The sequence below is a fragment of the Vicugna pacos genome, chromosome X, assembly GCF_048564905.1.
Source record: "Vicugna pacos chromosome X, VicPac4, whole genome shotgun sequence".
Lineage (NCBI taxonomy): Eukaryota > Metazoa > Chordata > Mammalia > Artiodactyla > Camelidae > Vicugna > Vicugna pacos.
The window spans coordinates 64,020,308-64,039,502 of record NC_133023.1 but is presented as its reverse complement, the minus strand read 5'-3'; the positions used below and the strand labels follow the sequence as shown (position 1 = coordinate 64,039,502).

Genomic DNA, 19,195 nt, shown 5'->3' with positions numbered 1-19,195 from the left:
ATGTGTAATACTGGTAAAACACATCCATTTTCTGTTGAATGGATGTCATATCAAACATCTTGACATTTCAATATATGATATTTTCATGATAAGCATTTTAAACTGCCTACCTACATGTATATTGGTTTGTTTTTTTAATTGTAATGAAGTTAAAATTTAGCTTAAAGAGCTTAATTTATAGCCATCATATATGTCTGTTGAAGGACATTGTCTATCTGGCTGTATATACCAGCAAAATATTATTTAAGTTGGTTACTAAGCCTATACTTAGTGGTTTACTGTTGAGCTATTAGACAACTCAAATTTCTGTACTAAGGTACTTGGTGTCTAGTCCGTTGCAATATATCCAACTTAGGAAAAACTAAGATCAATACTAAAGCATTAGACTGATTTCAGTCTACTTAGAACTTGAAATATTTTTTGGGTACTGATTTCTGGTACTGATTTCTCTTTGTTGTTCATTAATATAGAGGAGGGACATGAATTTTCATTTTCTTGGGGTGCTATAGCTCCCAAATGATAATTCTGCAATATATTCTTCTGGATTTTCTTCAGTTTTGTTTTGAAATTGGCAGTCTCAATGTCAGTAAAAGAAAATTTTAGCTTTTCAGTTTTATTGATATAGAATTGTTATACAGCACTGTATAAATTTAGGTGTACAGCATGGATTTGACTTAACATGTGTTGTGAAATGATCACCACAGTAAGTTTAAGCAACATACATCATCTCATATAGATACCAAAAAAAAAGAGAAAAAAATATGCTTTTATCTTGTGACGACACCTCTTAGGATCTACTCTCCCAACAACTTTCAAATATACTATACAACTGTGTTAAGTAAAGTCATTATGTTGTACATTACATTCCAATATTTATTTATCCTATATCTGAAAGTTTGTACCTCTTGACCATCTTCATCCAAGTCCCCCCTTTTTTAGTGTTCTTAGATAAAGTACGAAGGACATTATATTTAACCTTTTTTTTAACCTCTCAGTGTTTCTCAAATTGCTTATTTAGATTACAATTGCTTGATGCTTCAAAACCAGTTACTGGGAAGTTTCACCAGAGTCTAGCATTTTCTGCATGCAGATAGCAAATACTGTATTCTAAGGTGATTGATAAAATGAGTTAGTTACTGTGATTTTTCTCAAAGTCATATTGGAGCAAATAGTTCCAGACTTTTAAAAACATATTCTAAGCAAGCATAAATTTTTGCATAAACACATGTTTAAGCTCAAATATAAAATTATAGTTTTAGAGGACATTTGGTGGAAAAAGTTTGATACAAGAATATTGTTGCAAAGTACCAGTGTCCTTAGTGTGAAAATTCCATGTGATTTTTTTACTGTATATGTGTTAGGTTAAAAGGCTGTACATCCATTAGAATGTCTAAATCCAAAGTGCTAAGATGGCAATTACTGACAAGGAGCAACGGGAGCTCTCATTTATATTGGTGATGGGGATGTAAATTAGTACAACCACTTTGGAAGACAGTCTGGCAGTTTCTTACAAAGCTAAACATAGTCTTTACCATATGATCCAGCAATCATGCTCCTAGGTATTTACCCAACTGATTTAAATTTTATTTCTACCCAAATTCTGCATGTAAATGTTTATAGCAGCTTTATTCATAATCACCAAAAACTGGAAGTAACAAAGATGTCCTTCAATAAGCAAAATAAACAAACTGGTACACTGAATAGAATTGGAATACTATTCAGTGATAATAAGGAATGAGCTATCAAGACATGCAAAGACATTTATGAATCTTAAACACATATTGTTATGAGAAGCAGCTGGTTTAAAAAGGCTTTACGCTGTGTAGTTCCATTTCCCATTCCTCAGAAGGCTATAGAGATATGCATAATACCTGCAATACATTGCACAAAATTTCAGCCTATCAAGTTAAATTGATTGCAGAGTAGTTGTCAAGTTCTAGATTTATCTGCTTTAACCAATAACATATATCCACATTTTAGATTTAAGTCTTGCCATGAGATAAATATCTATTTTAATACTTTATTGTTAAACTTCCCAAAGGTATGAATTTCTTCTGACTAGCTGGCTAAGCTATTTTCCTATGCAAGAGAATGTTTGTATGAAAAATCATTAAGCCAATTATTTTATTCTTTTACTTACAATTTAAGTACAGAGGACTGCAAAAGTTATCACAAATTAAAATATCCTGATAACTTGTACAGATCCTCCTTTTGTACATTGGATAAACATAGCTGAATACTAGTACTTATTTATCTTGGGTAGTTTTGAAATTGTCCAGCCTGAACTGTGAAATTGCTTAAGATCTGCTTTCTCTACAATTCTGTGAGCCACATGCCTCAGAATTATGCTCTGAAATCTATGCTAACTGTTATGTGAAGGAAAGCTAATTCTTCCAGTCTCTGCCATCTAGTAGCTTCTTGTTAAAAGCTAAGCAAATATTTGGAATATGACAAAAAATATTTATATTTATACCATAACAAGTCAAGCACATCAGAGGTTACTAACCTACAGCATTGGAATCAGGAATTCACTCATTAAAAACTTTTTGTAAAAGTTTATTTAACGTAGAACAGAGTAAAACTGGATATGAATTATTGCCTTAATGACATTTATTTTTTATTTTTTTCCAGTTTTATTGAGACATATTTGACATATAACACTGCATTAGTCCCAGAATAATACATACATTTTGAAAGCATCTGTGATGATTTGATATGTATATATTATGAAATTATAACCACAATAAGTTTAGTTAATATCAACCACAAGTTAACAATTTATTGGAAAAAATATAATCAGTTATTACACTTATCAATCAGATTGTTTTAAGAGTCTATAGGACTGTATGCTTTAGAAATAGATGCATGTGTGAATGGACATTGGGATGGTTGATACTTCTATGGACAGAATGTAATATTAACAAAATAATAACAACAGTAATATAGTCAAACATATGGTCTTAATGACTTTTACCATTTTTAGTACTTATTACTGAAGTTAACAGTGAAAATTGCATACAATGCACATTAATATAAAATTACAATAGACTTGAAATGAGGCTTTTTCAATTTTACCTACAGAATGCAATAAATTAATGTACATTCTTTTGGAAGCTGTTTTTAGATCTGGACTGGGTGCAGATTTCTCTAGTTATGGTTTATGTTATCATATATGACATCAGGTTTCAAAATTCATGTGCAATATTATAAAATTACCTAGGAACAGTCTCTTCTCCCTCTGGGTGACTTAATTTCAGTCATCTTTAAACATTCATGTTAATTCTAAACATTTGCTAGGGTATGTCTGCATTCACAGAAGTTTTTCTTCCCGGTTGGGGATAGCATCATTGTACAGATAGATTAGGAGGGACCAGAATTGAGAAGAAAGCTGCCTTTTATCTTATATATACCACTTTTAAACTTTATATAATTGTTCATGTTTTCAAAATGATCACAACTTAATTTGGTTATTAAAAAGTATTTTAAGATTTTTTTCTTTTTTTAAAGGTAGTTTCTAAATGATTCAAATGTATCTTGTAATTTGGGTTTATTTTTAATATACATATTATTTAGCCATCATGTTCAAAGGGTCAAAATTCAGAAACTAAATCTTTTTGCTTATCCACGTTACCTAGCAGACTCTGGTGTTTCCAAACATGGAACAAAGCCCATTTAAAAGCAATGTTTTCAATAAACAATGCAGTAATCACATGAATTTGGATTTTTAATATATTGTGCTATTCCGCAGAATAGCTCTGTTCTTCATTTTTTCACACTTGAGTAGGTTAGGGACAACCATGGTTTTCCCCTAAATTAAGTCTTATTCTTTAGAAAATGCTTATGGGCTTGTTTTTGTTTTGTTTTGTTTTAATCTGTTTTCAAAACATCAGCCTTTAGGAATAAGTTTTTTAAATGACATATTTTTAATGCAAGAAAAATAAGTCTAAGTCTGGGCAATTTAATGACATTAACTCTCTGAATGCTGTCATTTAAATGCCTAAGTATTTTAAATGCAGTTGTCAAAGTAATTATGGACTTTTTCATTTCACCTGAGGGGTTTTAGGATAGTAGTGTGAGGGGCAGGATAATTTTCTGTTATATAGATATTTTATTAAATTAAATTGTCTTGTCTCTCACATGCTGCCAATCAAATGTCTAATTATCATGATTTTATTTGTTTTATACTCATTGTAGAAACTTTCCCCTTCTCAGGTAAGAACACTGAGTTAAAAATAGTACCTTCTGATGAACCTTTTGGAGCTTAATCACATTTTATAATAATTCTCATTTTTAGATCTATGCCTTAGTTCAGTAAGATAAAAATATTTTTAAAAAGGCTGTAAGAACAGAAACAAACCTGTAAAATGCAATGAGATTAAAGAAAAAAAATTTAAATGGCAAAAGTCTGCTGGGGTTCAAGCTTATATTACAGAATCCTTAGCCACACATGAGTTTTAGTGGCAGCAAATGTAAACTTACAAACAATACATCTATGTACTTATGTATCACCCAGTAGACATTCAATAATGTTGATTGACTGGCTGACAAAAATCTCCCATCTAGTAGAAAGTTTACCACTGATTTTTCTCCTCACTTAAGGTTTTGCAAAAAGTCATTTTCATTAGGTATGTCTTAAAATTGCATATTAAATGTGGATATGCATAACAATATCTATTTATGATGCCCAAAATGTACTTAACATTGAAAAATGTAACAGCAGTTTCTGCTATTGGGTTAAGATTGTGAGAGATATGTAAGGAAAAATTATGGAAGCTTTCCTCAGTGCTGCACTACCTGATTTGCTACTATGCTTACCCTCTTTGTGTCTAATTTTATGATCCCATATTCGCCTGTCTGTCCTTGTGGCTGCTGTTTTATTAGATCTGAACACTCCAAGACATCTACAAGCTTATTTTATTGTATCAATAATAGATTGCTTTTAAGTTACATTTTGATGTGGGATTCCTATTTTGATTTATTTTTAATTAACTTCTTCCTAATTATATAAGTTACTAAGTGAATAATGGAGAAATAGAGCCAATGTAGAACTGTAGGAAGTTAGCAGTAGAAGTGACAGAAATGGGCAGCTGGCCAGGTGCCATATTGCAGAAGGAACTGGCAGCAGTTTGCCCTTCAGCTGCAGGACTTTGCTTCAGGGTATTGGACTCCCAATATTTAATTTAATCAACAAGGAAAGTTCCTCAGAGAGCACATAATAGCTGGCAGTACCAAATGTGAACCTGAGCAACCATCAAGACAGGAAATCAGACCTTTTTCATATGCTATCATCCAAGTGATATCTGTGTTCCATAAGAATTGTGACTAAAATATAAATAGTAAAATATATATATATATGAATATATTTGAATATATGAAAATGTGAAATTTCTAAAAGTAGGGAAAAGTAGACAAGATGAAATGCCCTTCACAAAGAAGCTGGAGCAAATTCCAAGCATGCCCAGCTACTGCTGATTTTTTTTTCTACAAGAGCAGATTATTTCCTCAGGTATATGTAATTCTTCTTTCAAATTAGTCTCCCCTTAATAGCACTGTGTACTTTCTTCCTGTTTAGGATACAGGTACGTGTGTGGGTTGGGTAGGTGTCAGACGGAGACTAAAGTGCATTGGATCCCTCTATGAGAATGATTTGTTTTATATGGCTTTTCTCTTTTAGCCCTTTTAACAATCCTAGACTATTATTATTCCCATTTTCAGATAAGGAAACTAAGCCTCGGAGATTAAGTCACTTAACCCATGACTAGGAAGAGACAGAGTTAGGATTAAAATACAGGACTTTCACAATTCCCACTATTTTGCACTTTGGAGGAAAATTGCAGCTCACTACTTGTTACCAAGTCTAAGCCCTTACTATATACACAATCAGAATTTCTGCTGCCTCTGGCTTTTAATTTTTGTTGCTGGAGAAGGGAAGTTTTGTATGCACAATAAAGTGGTGGGCCTCATGGTGTGAGATTTTGTTGTGTTTTGTTTTGTTTTCAGCAAGTTTGCTATTATACATAGAGGCTTAGCATCAATTCTTTCATTTTGTATTGAGACTACTGCCTGCTAAGTTTAGAGGGGAAAAAAAATAAAAAACTTATTTGATTCTTTCCAAAGAGGATGAGTCAGTTTCTCCAGGGAATTCCTTAAAAAGTCTAGTTATCTGCCTTCAATGTTTTTAAGCTTAGCTATGATAATAGAGGTTTTTGCTTCACTTCTGCTTGTCAGTAGAAAGAAGCTTTCTGTTTCTGCCTGATGTATTTTGCATCATGTTCCTGTAGCAGAAGATTGTGATTGAAACTGCATGTGTGACAAGTAAAATGTTAGCTAGACAATGTCAGTTTAAACTCTAGAGTTGGCTGTTGATCTTTCTAAAAGAGTGACACAAAAATGACAGTATATTCTCATACAAGGTGGCTTTAGAAGGATGCTAGGTCAAGGATTTGGATGACAGTACTCCTAGGGCTAAAGATTTACAGTATCCCATGCCCAGACATCTATAATGTAAAACGAAAGTGAGTTCTTCTCAAGATTAAAGTACAAATGGCCTTGGGTTTATAAAAATATTATATTAGTCAGGGTCATAGACACAGAACTACTAAGATATATGTATATATGTGAATTTATATTTATATGGGATAAGAGAGACAGTATGACAGTATATGTGTGTATGTATATATATATACATCAAGTTTAAAGACCTGAGAATCAGGACAATTGATAGTACAAGATCCAGTCCGTAAGCTTAGCAGGATCCAGACCCAAGAAGAGCCAATGTGTCGGTCCTCATCTAAAGGCTAGGAAAGGCCAATGTTTTAGCTCAGTCAGGTGGAAGGAATACCCCCTTATTCAGCCATTTTTTTCTATTCAAGTCTTCAATTGATTGGATGAGGCCCACCCACATTAAGAAGGGAATCTGCTTAACTCAGTCTACTGATTCAGATGCTAATCTTATCCAGAAACACCCTCTCAGATACACCCAGAATAATGTTTGACCAAATGTTTGAGCACCCTATGGTCCAGCCAAGTTGATACGTAAAATTAATCATCACAGAAATATAGCTCAGAAATTCAAGGACTAGAAATTTTCGGAATCTAAAAGATAAATCTCTTATCTGATAAGAGGTTAATACTAGGAATGTATAAAAAACTACAACTCAACAACAGAAAAACAAATAACCTGATTAAAAAATGGGTTTTTGAAAAGACTTGAATAGACATTTACCAAAGAAAATATACAAATGGCAAACAAACATATGAAAAGATGCCCAACATAGCTAATCATCAGGAAAATGCAGATCAAAACCACAATGAGATGTCACCTCCTACCTATTAGCATGGCTTTATTTAAAAAAAATTAACACACACAAAAAAACTAAGTGTGCGTGAGCATATGAGAAATTAGAATGCTTGGTGGCAATGTAAAATAGTGCAGCCACTATGGAAAGCCATATGATGGTTCATCCAAAAATTGAAAATAGAATTACCATATGATCCAGAAATTCCACTTCTAAGCATATACTTCAAAAAATTAAAAGAAGGGACTCAGACAGATACCTGTACACCAATGCTTATAGTAGCATTATTTACAATATCCAAAATGTGGAAGCAACGCAAATATCCATCAAGAGATGCATTGATGAACACATGCGGTATATACCTAAAAGGGAATATTATTCATTCTTAAAAAGGGAGGAAATTCTAACACATACTATAACATGGGTGAACCTTGAGAACATTATGCTAAGTGAAATAAATCAGTTGCAGAAAGACAAGTACTGTATCATTCCACTAATATGAACTATCTAGAATAGTCAAACTCATAGAAACAGAATGTAGAGTGGTAGTTGCCAGGGGTTGAATAGATGAGGAAATGGGAAGTTGTTGTTTAATGGATATGAAAAAGTTCTGGAGATTGGTTGTATAACAGTGTGAGTGTACTTAACACTACTGAATTGTACACTTAAAATAGTTAAAATGGTAGTTCTTTTGTGTGTTTCACCATGATTTGGAAAAAAATCAGTCAAATTAAATTTTCACCCAGGAGTCACAAAAGGGGATTATTTTTGAGGACCTCATATTCAATCTCTTATAGATAAGAAGATATTTTCACTGGGGGTAGATACTGTATCAATGAATAAATTGAATGGAATGGTATATCTGTAAATCATAAAATTTTCTAACAGTTATTTCCATAGTTTAAAAGGGCAATGCATTGCTAATCATGGAAAATATATTCTATGTGATTAAAAATATCATTGCATGCTAAAAAGATATCTAACATGTTTAGCACAGTTCTGGTTACCAGTGGCATACCAATTAAAAAAATAATAAATGGAAAGAAAATCATCATCCTTTAAATAAGCATTTCTCAGACAAATACATATGGCAAATAAGCATATAAAAACACTTGGTCTTAAAGAAATACAAATCAAAACAACAAGATGTCATTTTTTCAAGAAACTAGCAAAAATTATAAAGTTGGATAATACCTAGCACTGACAAAGATATAGGAAAATAGGAACTAGCATACATTTCAGCCTTCATCCAAGGGAAAGTTGGCTATATTTACAAAAAAATTAAGCACACATACTCTTTGGCTCACCAATTCCATTTTCGTTATAGGACCTAAAATTAAGTCCCCATCTTATATGTGTCTTGACATCTGGGGAAAGACAAAAGGATCTTGAATGATGGCCCAGCTACAAGTTTCCTTTACCATCGTGTTCCTACAGATAAAGTACTATATTCAAGCAACAACTTAGCAGGGAGATCAGGCACAGTGCCTGCTTATCCCTGAATAGCAAGCTTCAGTAGCAGGGTGCTAGCCCACAGAATGATTCAAACAAGTCAATCACATCCTTCTGTGGGAAACAGGGGTTTCACCACCCTTAGGGGTTACACCACAGCCTCTGCTTGCTCATTCTGTTTCCAAGTAGAATTCCCATGTGGCCCTGAATGGCATACAGTTTTCTCCTCTTACAAGCTATGAGTATATATAATTAATACACTACTGTTGATTTCATCTGTCTAGTGTTGGGAGTTGTTTGTTTGGCAATCCCCATAACTCTAGGGCAGGAATCCATTCCTTGTCAACTGGAAGAGGTGGAGGGGGTCAAAACACATGGCTAGTAATTTCCCATCATATATAATTGCAAATATAAAGCAAGAGATATGTACCAGAATGACTAGATAACTAAATTAGAAAACATAATTAAGTCACATTAGTAAATTGTATAGTGTCCGTATCATGGAGAACAATGCAGCAGTTAAAAAGACTGAAGTAAAACTGTATGTGATGATATAGAAAGATCTTCAAGATATACTAAGTGAAAAAAATTAAGTTTATATCATCATTGATTTTTTTTCTAAGTGTATATGCATTTTTATCCTGGAATGTTACTCATGAAATTATTGACAATGATTGCCTTTGGTGTCAGGATTGGGTGTTTGTAAGTAAGGAATGGAGAAAGACTATAACTCATTTTACACCTTTCTGATTGACTTTTTTATCAAGTGCATAATTACTTTTTATTTTTACAAAATTTTACTTTTATTTTTATGAAAATTTTATTTTCGTAAAATAAATTTTCATAAATATAAAAGTAAAATGGCATGATGCCTCCTATTAAGCAGCCCATTATCTGGTGAAAAGATGAACAAACTTTCACATAACAAGTTTGAAATCTCAACAGCATAGGTTAGTGTCTGGACTGATGATCAGGATAGGGCAGAGTAGTGCACAGCATACAGAAAACTGAGGGAGTAAGGTGAGGGAGTGAGGGAAGTGTTAGTTGAGTTAGAAATTTTCTATAATTCTCATTTCAAAAGGATTGCTTCTGAGTACAGATACATAAATCAATTCCACATTTAACTAAGATACATACTTAAAACTGGAAACTCTTCTCCCTAACATCAGAGTTTTGTCACTTAGTTTTATTTTTAAAAGAAAAGCAAAGAACTAAATTCCTAGAAATGTCCTTGAGGCTGGTGAAGAGGCCAGATAGTTTCTTTCTGTTGTATTGTAATATAATCCAAGTGAAATCAACACAATTGTCTGTTCACATGGGCCAGATCTCAACTTGCACCTTGATTGTCAGAGTTGCTGGAATGTTACCCTTCAGAAAAGCAGCAAGATAATTGACTAATATGGCCTCCCCACTTAAGGCTCAGGGATGCCTTGTAAAGTGAAAGTGGCTTTAGAGTCCAATACAAACACAAAACTGATTTCAACTTCAGGCTTTCTTGGGGAAGAATTCACCTTCTTCTTTGCTTCCACCTTTTTTTCCTTCTCTAAAAGAGTATTCAATTTTAATGCTAACTGATTTTTATTACCTTATTTATTTCCTTAGTTAAAATATGCTCTTAGGAGCTTTAAAAATAACTGCTCTTTCCCCCATAAGCTTCTACTTAATAAGCATTGTCATAATAGGTCGCCTTCAGCATTGCTAATGCTAAGACCCCAGCACATTCCTAACAAATCAAATCAGGTTTTATTTAGTTCAATTTAAGGGATGAATCAGCTTTGGATGTCCTCTAAATGAATTACAAATTAATTGGCTGAGTATGTTCAGTGTTCTGTTCATTATTCCTTCCATTCTGACAATAATGTAGGCTAGCTTGCAGTGGAGAATTTGGTGCAACAGAAAAATATGGGAATATTTATGCTGGCTGTTATGATGAATTATTTGAACCTACCTAGAACCATACACCATTTATTTTTCTCTCTGTTTTGAGAATTTTAACCCCACAATTATTGTACAATCAATATAGGAGGGACACTTAATGAGAGTTTTGTGCTATAAATAACTTGAGGGTTATTCTACTTGATTAAAAAAACTTGGATGACATATTTTGATTCTTTTATTGGAAACATGTAATTTAGTACTGGTACTTATAATAAATGTTACTCATCAGAGGTTTTTTTTAACATTTTTTATTGATTTATAACAATTTTACAGTGTTGTATCAAATTTCAGAGGTCTTTTTAAGAATAGGTCTAAGTGGTAAGGAAATTGGTTGACACAGACAAAAAACTGTACTCCATGTCTTATGAAGAGACATTATACAATCTAACTTCACTTTCTTGGTAGTAATCTGAGAATTCATGTACTTCTTTTCCTCCTGATAGCTAAAACTCCTTTGCAAAAGATTGTAACTTTAAAACAAATTTGCACCTGCTGTTTAGTATTATATCAGTTTTAGCTATGATAACCATTTTAATTGTCATGGTTTATATGTTGTATTCATTATTTTCCATTGTAACCTGAATCTGATTTAGGAGAGGGTTCCATTTAAAATTTCAGTTAGAAATTAAATGTTGAAAGCAGTGTATATCTAGGAAGGATTTGAGGTCTAACCTCTGTGTTGGGACCAGATCATTTATTCTTAGGCAGAAAGCAGCAATGGAACCTCACACCTCATGACATGATTTGTCACTTTTATCTTCAACTCCCTCTCACAGGCTTTCTTTTTCTCTCACTCTCTCGCTTTTGTCACTTACACTCTCTCATCACAAACACACATGTACACATAATACAGGATTTTGCAGGACAAATATTTTTAATTAAAGTTAATTTTTGGATTTTTTTACTACCCCTTGAGATAATCAGGGACATCGTAGGGATAAAGGTACTAGGAAAATCAGATATATTTCTATTTCTAGTTTTGCCATGATCTCTCTGCACCCTCTTGAATAAATCCTTTGACCCTTCTTTTCCTGACTCCTTACCAGCAAATGGAGGTCATTATTTTATCATGCTTCTAACTTACTTCCTAGGGATGCCTCCAGGATTCACTGGATTAAGACAATATATAAAGTCCATAGTTTATTGGATTAAAAAAAACCCTAAGAACAAAAAAGAGAGGCTTATTCTGAAACTTTCTGAATCCATAAATATGATTGTTCTCTTAGGGCAAAATTATTTTCTTACGTTTCTCTTATTTACTCTTTTAATTAATTATAACATTAGTAGGAGACCTATGTATGACAAATCTTGATTAATTTATCAAAAGGCAGCATAGTGCATGATCCTGTTATTTTTTAAATATATGTAGTGTGAATATGATTATATGTATCATAGAAATAAGTTTAAAAGAATATACATTAGAATTAACAAGTGTTATTTCTAGAATTATTGGTGATTTAAATTATTTTCTTTTAAAAATATATTTGTATTTTCTATAATTACATGTATAATTTGTGTGATTACAACCATTTAAAATCAACATTGCTTAACTGCTATCAGTTAAATTTTTTTTGCTTATTTTATTTTAGCATACTTTCATGTCATAGAAGTAAATGCCATGAAAATACCCATTTCAGAACGAGGGAACATACAGTAAGGATTGTGAGATTAATTAGCTACTGTTATGTGTTGAAAGCAACCTAGTACATATCATTTTGATGATCCTCTCTATTATATTCTTCCTTTAATTATTCTAATTTTTAAAAATGTGTTTTACAGCTACAAGACCGCACTCAGTTCAGTGATCAAGATTTAGCCACCCTTAAGAAGTACTGGGACAATGGTATGACCAGCCTTGGTTCTGTTTGTAGAGAGAAAATTGAAGCAGTTGCAACTGAATTAAATGTGGACTGTGAAATAGTTCGGGTAAGATATTTCCAATAATTTTCATGTTGTGGTTGATGAGTGTCATAAACACAGGGAACTATACTCAGTATCTTGTAGTAACAAATAATGAAAAAGAATATGAGAATAAATATATTTATGTATATGTCTGACTGAACTATTATGGTGTACACCAGAAATTGACACAACATTGTAAAATGACTATACTTCAATAAAAAAAAAGGAAAAGAAAAAATATTGGCTCATCCAGCAAAAAAAAAAAAAAAAACTTGTATGAGGTTCTTTAAACAAAAATAATGGGAAAAAGATAATTCACAGAATGGAAGGAAATATGTTCAAATCATATATCTGATAAGGAACTGTATCTGGAGTATGTAAAGAAATCTTACATCTAAGTAATAAAAAGGCAAATAATGCAATTTAAAAATGGACAATAGATTTGAATAGACATCTATCTGAAGAAGATATACAAATGACCAATAAATACACAAAAATGATCAACATCATTTGTCATTATGGAAATCAAAACCACAATGAGATACCTCTTAACACCCACTATGATGGCTATAATAAAAAAGGCAAATGAGAAATTGGAACCATTATACAATTCTGGTGAAAATGTAAAATATTTTAGCCACTTTGGAAAACAGTCCTCAAACTTTTTAACTTAGAGTTATCATATGAGCCAGCAATTCCACCCTTAGGTATATACTCAAAAGAAATGAAAAATATGTCCATTAAAATTTGTAGATACTGACAGGCATATGTAAAATAGATAAACAAGAGTATACTGTATAGCACAGGGAAATATATACAAGATCTTGTGGTAGCTCACAGTGAAAAAAAATGTGACAATGAATATATGTATGTTCATGTATAACTGAAAAATTGTGCTCTACACTGGAATTGACACAACATTGTAAAATGACTATAATTCAATAAAAAAAAGTTTAAAAAACCTTATATGTGGATGTTCATAACAGCATTATTCATAATAGCCAAAAAGTGGGGAAAAATCAATGTCTATCAAGTGACTAGGTAAACAAAATGTGATATATGCATATAATAGAATATTATAAAGCCACGTAAAGGAATGAAATACTGAACATGCTACAAAATAGATGAATCTTGAAAACATTCCACCAAGTGAAAGAAACCAGTCACAAAAGGCCACATATTTTATAATTCTATTTATATGAAATGTCCAGAATAGGGACTTCTATAGAGATAGAAAGTAGATTAGTGGTTGCTAGGGGCTGGGAGTAGGGAGGAATAACTGCTAATGGATAAAGGGTTTCTTTTTGGCATGATGAAACTGTTCTGGAATTAGATAGTGGTAATTGTTGCACCACTCTGTGAATATATTAAATACCTTTTCATTGTACACATTAAATGAGTGAGTGTATGGTATGTTAAATATATCTCAATGACCTTGTTTAAAAAATTGCATGAGGTGATCTGAAATACAGTACTTCCTCCTTATCTGTGGCTTCACTTTTTGAAGTTCCAGTTACCTGCAGTCAACTGCAGTTTGAAAATATTAAATGGAAAGTTCCAGAAATAAACAATTTGTAAGATTTAAACTGAGCTCTGTTTGGAGTAGCATGATGAGATCTTGCACCATCCTGCTCTGTCCCACCTAGGGCATGAATCATCCCTTTGTCCAGCATATTCCTGCCACATATGCTACCCACCAGTTAGTCACTTAATAGCCATCTTGCTTATCAGATTGACTGTCATGGTATTACCATGCTTGTTTTCAAGTAACCTTTATTTTACTTAATAGTGGCCCCAAAGCTTAAGAGTAGTGATACTGGCAATTTGGATATTCTCTTACTGGGCCTAATTTATAAATTAAACTTTAATATGGATATGTATGCATAGGAAGAAAATAATATATATAGGGTTCTATACTATTCCTGGTTTCAGACATTTACTCAGTTAAAGGGGGACTACTGTATATCTCACACGTTACATAATGAATGATAGATTGAAAAATTATATTGATCAGTCGTGAGAACTGAAGTTTACATTCCATTTGAAAGATGTTTATAAAAAGATTTAGATAGTGGCAGTATTGTGTTGGTAAGTATTTAACAACTAGCTTTTTAAGGGGGAAAAAAAAAGCCCTAGTTTATAGCATTTGTTGATTTCCATGGTATAAACATTCCCGTCATGGCTGATTCCATGACTCATTCAATACAGAGTTCAGGAGAGAGGCTAATAGTTGGCTCTTGTGAGCAAGTATGAGTAGGCTTTGGCTCCCACTGGAGGATCAGTCCAGAAGATCAAGAGGGAAGTACTATTAAAGAACAAGTGGCAAAACACAGAACTCTTACAGAAGAAGAAATATTTATTATTTTCTCATACACAAAGGAAGAAAGAGGGAGAAGTATAGGGAGAAGTCATAGAGCATACTTCTCAAAATTAATACGCTTCTCAAAATAAATATCGTCCTGTACAGAGCCTTGCTTTTTAATTTTTTTTTAGGATCCAAGTGAGAAATCAAATGAATCCTTTATTTACTCAGCATGCTATGTGTTATATATAAGAACAGGGAAGTAGAAATGCATTAGACACTTATCTTGTTTCTAAGAACTTTGGAGTCTAGCAAAAGGAACGGCAAAAGAACACAAGTGACTGAAGAGGAAATAGAGTGGAATCATGTTATGAGGAGCCTAAGCTAAATCCATGAGTAGGGAAAGACAAATCATGTGTTTTTGTTGTCATTGTTGTTTTTAAATTTTTTTAAATCAAAGTTATACATGCACATAGCTTAAGGAGTCAAGTTCTGTAGAACTTGCTACAAAACAAACATTCCTTACTCCTTTCCTCCTACTATTTCCCGATAGCCAGAGTCAACTACTTTCCACTCTTTTGGATGATTCCTTTGGTATTTACCTGCACCTATGAATAATGTGCTGTATTAATTAGAATTAGGTTTGGCTGTGAAAGACTCAAAATAACGATGACTTAAACGAGATACTTCAATTCTATGTACACATCCAGAGCTGGCATGGCAGTTCTGCCCTGTGAAATCTTCAGAGACTCTGGTGCCTTCCACCTTCCATTCTGCCATCCATATGATGCAACCCTTGTCCTCAAGGTACAAAATTAAAGCATTTATGCCCTAAGCAGCATGACAGAGATAGGGAGAAGGAAGGGGCAAAAAGTGTGTACCCTTATCTTTTAAAAAGGATTCTCAGAAACTGCCACGGGACATATTCACTTACAGCCCACTGGTTAAAGACTAGTTACAAGGTCATACCTAACTACAAGGGAAGCTGCAAATATAGTTATGTTCTTGGGAGCCATGTGCCCAGCTGAACTTTCTATTGTTATGTAAAAGGGAGAAGACAGATATTGGGAACACTTAACTGTCTCTCATACCTGTTTATATTGCTAGTTCTTGATTTTTCAGTGTTAGGAATTGTTGATTGAGTTTTGAGTATGTAATGCAAGGAATTTTTTTAAAAACTCTTTCAAGATCTCTTTATTCATCCTTTCACCTACATGTATACTTCTTCTCTTTTTATCCTCCTAGTATAATTATTTCATAATTTTGATTAGTTTCATATTCAGTGTTAACATTACTACGACTAGGTAAATGCTTTATACAGTTCAATTATGAAGTATAATATTATTTTTGTCTTTTTCTGCATAGCATGATTTTGTCTCCTTGGAGTTCATTATTTACTAAGTTTTTGATTTTTATGTGTTTGCTTACTTAATTTTCTAGGTATTTACTGCTAATTTATCCTCAGACCTTTCCCTAGTTGTACATATATCCTTCCAATAATTCACACACGTTGGTAATGCAAAAATTTTATCATTTTAAAAACATTTTTCCTGGAATCTTCTGATCTGCTCCAAACTGAATTGGTTAGTCTGCACCTGGAGCACAGCTATTACCCTGAGATTTCCATTTTTAAACTGTTTGTTCTTCTGGTTTACTTTCAGTAAGATGTCCTCAAATTTATCTTCCAACTTTTCTACTGAGTTTTTCATTTTTGTTTGTATTCAATCTGCCACTGATACTAATAAACTCCATGTGCCATGACAGCAGCTTCCAGAATCCTTGGACTGTCATAGGGGTTCCTTGAGACCCAATCCTGCAGGAGAGACTAGAGAGAGACAGATTATTACTAAAAACATACTCTCCCAAAATGAAAGATAAGATATCCACAGGGTTCCTAGCTAGGATTCTCTTTGATACCGAGAGGTTTTAAGCATAATTGTTGTTAAAAATGGCCAAAGTCCCCTATAAGGAGATGAAGGAACCAGAACTTACCCTATATACCACGTGAAGATACAGTGAGAAGGCAGCTTTCTGTGAAACAGGAGAAGGGCCTTCACTAATAACTTCACCTTGATCTTGGACTTCCAGGCTCTAGAGCTGTGAGTTATAAATGTTTGCTGTTTAAACCACTCAGGCTATGGTATTTTCTTATGGCAACCCAATCTGTATCTGTATTTATATTAAACTATGCATGAGTTGATAGTGGTGACTCCAACTCTAGTCCATAAACACATGGATCATTCTAGACTTTTCTTCTTGCTTATCTGTAAACTACTACTCCAATAGTGAGCTCCTACCATATGCCATCCATGTACTTATTTTTTAATCTCAATACACAGGTACAGCGATTTCAGAATTTTTACACCTTACCCCCACAGGAAATATTTGCCAACTTGAGTGCAGTGACTGTATGCATTTCCTTCATCTTTAGTCCTACAGGCTACTCTCATTTCCCGTCACTTAGGTCAGTTTCTTTCTGCCCATCCCCTTCAGTGACATTATGTCACACATTTGTAATACAGATTGGATCCTTTTGTCACAGTATGGATTCCTTTCTGGGATCCCCACGTCTTATAATTGATTTTTTAAAATTTGTACCTATAAAGTTCACTCTTAATGCTGTAAGGATGTCTATGAGTTTTTACAGATGCCTAGTTTTGTTTATTCATCACTATAGTATCAAACAGAATAGTTTCATAGCCCTATAAAATCTCCCAGTCTTCACTTCTTTAACTCCCTTCCTCTCCACAAGCATTTGGCAACCTCTGATCTGTTTTCCATCAATAGTTTTGCCTTTCTCAGAATGTCATATGAATGGAATCATATGGTATGTTGCCTTTATAGACTCACTTAGTAATATTCATTTAAGATTCATCTACATTGTTTAGATTAATGGTTCATACCTTTTCATTGCTCAGTGGTATTCCACTCTGAATGTACCACAGTTCATCCATTGACCAGTTGAGGGACATCTTTATTGTTTTCAGTATTTATGATTATAAATAAAACTTCTATAAACGAACAAAAAAATTTGGCCAAAGCCATTGATACTGTACAGAAACCTTTATCCCTATAGAAAGTCCTAACATACAGAAAAAGGAAGTATTACCATTTTTTCTTGCTGATGGCTAGTTAAAATTTCTACTAGAAGAAAGAAGAGGGAACTGCTTACTATCCTTTTGTTTTTAGTGATTTTTCAGAGTGCAGCATGCCCACAGCAGAAAGAAACTGTGAAAAGATGATGTGTTGTAAGAAGTCCTCTTCTGTAATATTTAATAGATTAACTCCAAATAAGAGTATTTCATCACATAAATATATTCCTGAGATTTTGGGAGAAACTATGTAGATGTTTTACAGTCTAGTAGACCTTTTAGTTGTTGATCACCAAAATGAGCTTTGCCTCAGGATATCTAGTTAGTTAGCCATTACTTGTGGTATAATTTGGAAATTTTAGATTCCTGTTTCCTTGTTATAGCTTATACTTCTAAAAAGTCTAGGAAACAAACTTGGCATATTTTCCCTTTGACTTCATTGAGTATTATTATATACATATATTTCTTTAACTTGGATTATCATTCCCAAGTTAGTGCCTATTATTTCTTGACTCATTCATTCATCAAAGGTGAACTGAACACCTGTGATGTGCTAGAACTCTTCTAGGTGCCATGTAAAAAAAATCACAGCTCTTCTAAGGAACTTGCAATTTAGCATGGCTGAATTATTTAATGTCTCTGTGCTTCAGTTAACAGTAAATGGGACATAATATAACAGAGGGTTGTTTTGAGATAATATATGTGGATAACAAGTGTAAAGCACCATAAGTCCTCAATAAAAGTTAGTTCCCTTCCCTATCTCTCTGCAGTTCAGTTTAATGCCTGCCCTTTCCATCTGTGTTTGGGTTATAGTGGACATATGTCAAAACGACCTCTTGTGTGGTCAAATATCTGTATAAACAACACGTTTGAATGTTTAAAATACGTTTTGAAAGACAAGTAAATTTCATGAAAAACAGATGTATGTTTTAACATTTTAGATTATGTTTATTTTCTAAGGATCATGGCTAGATTTAAAATGTCTTTAAATAGATGAATTTTTTCATTTATACTGTTTTAACCTTGCCTTTTGCATTAAATATAAACCTCCACTCCCAATATGTGTGCAAAATAAATAATTGTAAACTCTCTATTATATACCATAGACATTGACTTAAAGCTGGTGGGCATCTTGAGGTTGAATTTCATGCTCTTACTTTATATAAGAGAAATGAGAATATACCAGTGAAACCACCACCACAATCAAGATA

At 33.1% G+C, this 19,195-nt stretch overlaps 1 protein-coding gene across 3 annotated transcripts in view; it reads left to right on the top strand.

Annotated features, from left to right (window-relative positions):
* HDX (highly divergent homeobox) overlaps positions 1-19,195 on the top strand; it is a 184,626-nt gene that overhangs the window by 83,715 nt on the left and 81,716 nt on the right. For all 3 annotated transcript variants that reach the window (XM_072955848.1, XM_072955847.1, XM_072955846.1), the window contains exon 5: positions 12,468-12,614. In XM_072955848.1, the coding sequence (XP_072811949.1) occupies positions 12,468-12,614 (147 nt within the window). The remainder of the gene's footprint in view (positions 1-12,467; positions 12,615-19,195) is intronic.